The 4369-nt window shown below is 56.0% G+C and overlaps 1 protein-coding gene across 2 annotated transcripts; it reads right to left on the reverse strand.

Moving 5' to 3' along the window:
* Positions 1-438: 438 nt before the first annotated feature.
* ACTA1 (actin alpha 1, skeletal muscle) lies at positions 439-2745 on the reverse strand. 2 transcript variants are annotated; one of them, XM_065730310.1, is made up of 7 exons: positions 2643-2745; positions 2420-2560; positions 1983-2307; positions 1682-1843; positions 1279-1470; positions 988-1169; positions 439-856 (listed from the first exon to the last, which is right to left on the reverse strand). In XM_065730310.1, exons 2-7 carry the CDS (start codon positions 2546-2548, stop codon positions 713-715), a joined length of 1134 nt encoding a protein of 377 aa, XP_065586382.1. In that variant the 5' UTR covers positions 2549-2560; positions 2643-2745; the 3' UTR covers positions 439-712. The 2 variants fall into 2 exon arrangements, with proteins under 2 accessions (XP_065586382.1, XP_065586390.1); XM_065730318.1 differs by having other exon boundaries at positions 2639-2678.
* Positions 2746-4369: the final 1624 nt, after the last annotated feature.

Raw genomic sequence — 4369 nt, forward strand, 5'->3', positions numbered from 1 at the left:
GGGGACAGGGTGAGTGCAGGAGGGCTTTCCATAAGCGGAGTGGAAAGCTCTTAATTTAACCTGTGCCCGCCACCTGGCCTCAGCTGTGGCCTTGCCTCTGTCCATCACAGCTTGGAGCTTCGCAGGCATGCCTGGCTACTGCTCTGGCAGGCTGAGCCCAACAAAATCCTTCACAAGCTGAGAATGAGCAACACTCGTAACCCTTTCCCTACTGGGCATGGGAGGAACACATTACAATGCAGTGTGCACCCACGTGGTGGGCATCCCATGCTGCTCTCTGCACCAGTGAGCTTCCCACAGCCCACAGCAGGACTAGGTCCCCCCAGCAGGATCCCGTCACCCTCCCTGTGCCACCCCTCCCTGGGGAGCCCCAGTCCCTGCTCCCAGCCCCAGCGAGCAATGGAAGAGCCCAGGGAAATGACAACAGAAACAACTGCATTAGGGGTGTGACAGAATGACTGATGATTTAATGCTTCTTGAAGTTTCATGTTTCCTTCCACAGGGCATTGGTTTTAAAAACAAACAAAACGAGGTAAAATAAATTAATTTATGTACACTTTACATACACTGTGTCACGTGGAGCTTTGCAGCAACAGTAACCAGAAATCATTACAAAATAGAAAGTTGCATGGCTGGTGCAGGTCCTCAGCAGCCTGGAACCTACAAGGTTGTCATCCTGAGTGTGGTTGGCAAAGTGATCATGTAAACATGTTTAGAAGCATTTACGGTGGACAATGGATGGGCCGGCTTCATCGTACTCCTGCTTTGTGATCCACATCTGCTGGAAGGTGGACAGGGAGGCCAGGATGGAGCCGCCGATCCAGACGGAGTACTTGCGCTCAGGTGGGGCAATGATCTAGGAAAGCCAAGAGAGACAAGATCAGCACAATTGCACGTGGCATGGGGCATGCGCTGCCGCACGCACCGTTCACAGGAGGACCAGAGAAGGTTGCTCCTGTGTGCAGGTCCTCAGTGCTCAAGCCTCACCTTGATCTTCATTGTGCTGGGCGCCAGGGCTGTGATCTCCTTTTGCATGCGGTCAGCGATACCTGGGTACATGGTGGTACCCCCGGACATGACGTTGTTGGCATACAGGTCCTTCCTGATGTCAATGTCGCATTTCATGATGCTGTTGTAGGTTGTCTCATGGATCCCTGCGGACTCCATACCTGGGGGCAGGAGAAGAGCAGGCATGAGCCAAGTGCTACGCAGGAGCTCTGTACCAGGAGAAAGCAGGGAGCTGGAAGGAGAGGAGACAGGGAAGGGGGGGGCACGCACCAATGAAGGAAGGCTGGAAGAGGGTTTCGGGGCAGCGGAAACGCTCATTGCCGATGGTGATGACCTGCCCATCAGGCAGCTCATAGCTCTTCTCGAGGGAGGAGGAGGAGGCAGCGGTGGCCATCTCGTTCTCAAAGTCCAGAGCCACATAGCACAGCTTCTCCTTGATGTCACGGACGATCTCACGTTCAGCTGTCAGGGGGAGCAAAGGCGTCAATGATTGCAAGGAGGGGGAAGAACAGGAAATGCCCGCAACTCCTCCAGAGGTCTGCTGGGTCTCCAGACTACAAGCCACAAGCAAACGCCCAACAGGGAGCACTGCCAGGGCTTGCAGCGGGGCAAGAGGCTGCAGCATCCCTTGATGTACAAGAGTTGGGAACGTGGGGGAAGGAACAGTGCTTACCTGTGGTGACAAAGGAATAGCCACGCTCAGTCAGGATCTTCATCAGGTAGTCAGTGAGGTCACGGCCGGCCAGATCCAAGCGCATGATGGCATGGGGCAGGGCGTACCCTTCATAGATGGGGACGTTGTGTGTCACACCATCGCCGGAGTCCAGCACGATACCTGTGAAAACAAAGAGCAGCCATCTAGGAGCAGCCCTCCAAAAGACCTGCGCTGGGGCAGAGCAGAGCAGCTGGTGGCTGCAGAGGACCCGTCCTGGCTGTCCTTGGGGAACAGGGTCCGTCGGGACGTCCGCACTCACCAGTGGTACGGCCAGAGGCGTACAGGGACAGCACAGCCTGGATGGCCACGTACATGGCGGGCACGTTGAAGGTCTCAAACATGATTTGGGTCATCTTTTCACGGTTGGCTTTAGGATTAAGGGGGGCCTCAGTGAGCAGGGTGGGGTGCTCCTCAGGGGCCACACGCAGCTCATTGTAGAAGGTGTGGTGCCAGATCTTCTCCATGTCGTCCCAGTTTGTGATGATGCCGTGTTCAATGGGGTACTTCAGGGTGAGGATACCTCTCTTGCTCTGGGCTTCATCTCCTACGTAGGAGTCCTTCTGACCCATACCCACCATGACACCCTACAGAAGAGAAAAGCAGGGGCTCAGTGACCTCTCCACGGGCAGCAGCGCGTCCCCGCTCCACACACGGGACCGAAGGACCCCACGGGAAACCCCGAAGCCAATATCGTACCTGGTGGCGGGGCCTGCCCACGATGGAGGGGAACACGGCCCTGGGGGCATCATCCCCGGCGAAGCCAGCCTTCACCAGCCCGGAGCCGTTGTCGCACACGAGCGCGGTGGTCTCGTCCTCGTCACACATGTCGCCGGCTGTCTGCGGGGCACGGGGCCGTGAGGCTCAGGGTGACGTGACGGCACGGCACGGCACGGCACGGCACGGCACGGCGCTCACCTACCTGTGCTGACTGCGCGTCGGGCCGCTGGCAGAGATGCCTCCCGCTCCTCCGGGTAGCTCGTGGGCCGCCGCCGGCCCCGGAGCCTTTTATCGAGGCGGGCGGGAGGGCCGCCCGGCCCCCAGGAATGCGGCCCCGGCCGTCGCCATATTTGGGTGTCGGGCCCGGCGCGGCCCCGGCCCGGAGCTGCCCAAACAAGGCGCTCCTGGCCGCGGCCCAGGTGAGCGAGGCCGGCCCGTATAAGGAGCGTCTGCCGGGCCCCCCCCCCGGGGCCGGGGCCGAAATAATCCCCCGGCAGCGCCGGGCCCGTTAAGGACGAAGCGGTGGGGGCCTCTCCCAGGAGGAGGCCTCGGGGGGGCTCACCTGTCCGGCACTGCAGCCAGGTACGGGCTGTGCACGGCTGCGTGCCGTCCCCACCTGCGAGTCACCGCTTCGTGCTCCGAGTTAAGGCATCGTTTAAACATACAATAGCGGCACGCAATGGGCACTAAGAGAGGGGCCTAAGTCGAAGCAGGGAAGGCACAAAGCGGGTGACTCAGGTCCCAAGCGCGGCCGTGCTTGTTGGTGTCCGTACCACGTCCCTGCTTCTGGCCTGCTGGGTACGGCGTAGCAGCCCCTGTGTGTCACGGCAGCTCAGCCTCTTAAAGAGGGGTGCGGTCTCACAGAGAAACCATCTCTGATTAAGCGAAGGTACAGCGCGAGGGAAGAGGAGCTGTCCATCGCCCGCAGCTACGGCTGTTTTCACAAACAGGTTCCACGTGGGACACGTGGAAGGTTTCACACAGAAAATCCCATCACCAGCCAGAAGGAAGCAACGCAAGCAGGTTTGCAGCCTTGCACGTGATGTTAATCAGCCTTCAAGACGTTCCCCAATGATACAGCTGGTCAAAGGGAAATACTTCTAATAACATGGAGTCACGAGAGTAAGGGGAAGAAGACTTCAGAGAGAGGAAAAAGTTAAAGAGTTAAGACGGGAGCATTCATGCTGCAAGGAGTCTCCTGAAAGTAAAGGCATTCCTGCCACTGCCACACAGAACAAGTGTCAGTAAGAGAAGCAAAGAACTTCTCAGCTTTTGCATCCTCTGTCCCAACAGCATCCCGCTTTACCTCTGTCTGCTCCCTGTTTATTTCAGCTGTATGTTTTCATTTCCTGTCACGTTATTGTACTGAAGTACATGGGCATAACAGATGCTTTTCTCTCGCGCTGTTTTTCAACTTCTCATGTTATTCTTCAGTTCTGTCATCTGCAACTGGGACTTGAAAAATTGGAAGCCGGAAAAGCACTTGGGAGAACTGCAGCCATTAAATCTACTTACAGAACTCACAGATTCCAAAATACAGGCACTCGCATTGAGCAAGCTTTGGGCCTGAAATCAAATTCTAGTTCTGCACAAAAGATCATTTCCCACAGGTAGCTCTGATACTTAACTCCATTTCATTTGGGCCGTAAGTCAGAGAGCATTTGAATTTAGTTTCCAAAAGAGAGCACAAAGCAAACCGCTGTCTACAATAAGTGAAACTTAGCACAAATAGCAACTGATAAACCTCCCTGCTGCTCCTAGGACAGAAAAAAGTGTGGGCATTTTGCACTGCACGTTGTGTTCCCATTAATGACAAAGTGAGACTTTAAGGAACAGTATAAGCTGCCCTTTTGTACAGGAGCTGTCCATACTCCTTGAGCTGTTTTTATCAGAACCTGAACGTTTGAAGGCACGACATTATTTCTGGTT

The sequence above is a fragment of the Cyrtonyx montezumae genome, unplaced genomic scaffold (assembly GCF_038088225.1).
Source record: "Cyrtonyx montezumae isolate F1298 unplaced genomic scaffold, pur_monq_1.0 scaffold_0, whole genome shotgun sequence".
NCBI lineage: Eukaryota > Metazoa > Chordata > Aves > Galliformes > Odontophoridae > Cyrtonyx > Cyrtonyx montezumae.

Coding starts and splice junctions, on each gene's coding strand:
- ACTA1 (XM_065730310.1), bottom strand. CDS start 2,548: ATGTGTGACGAGGACGAGACCACCGCGCTCGTGTGCGACAACGGCTCC. Junction 2,308..2,419: donor TGGGCAGGCCCCGCCACCAG/GTACGATATTGG, acceptor TCTCTTCTGTAG/GGTGTCATGGTGGGTATGGG. Junction 1,844..1,982: donor CGCCTCTGGCCGTACCACTG/GTGAGTGCGGAC, acceptor TTGTTTTCACAG/GTATCGTGCTGGACTCCGGC.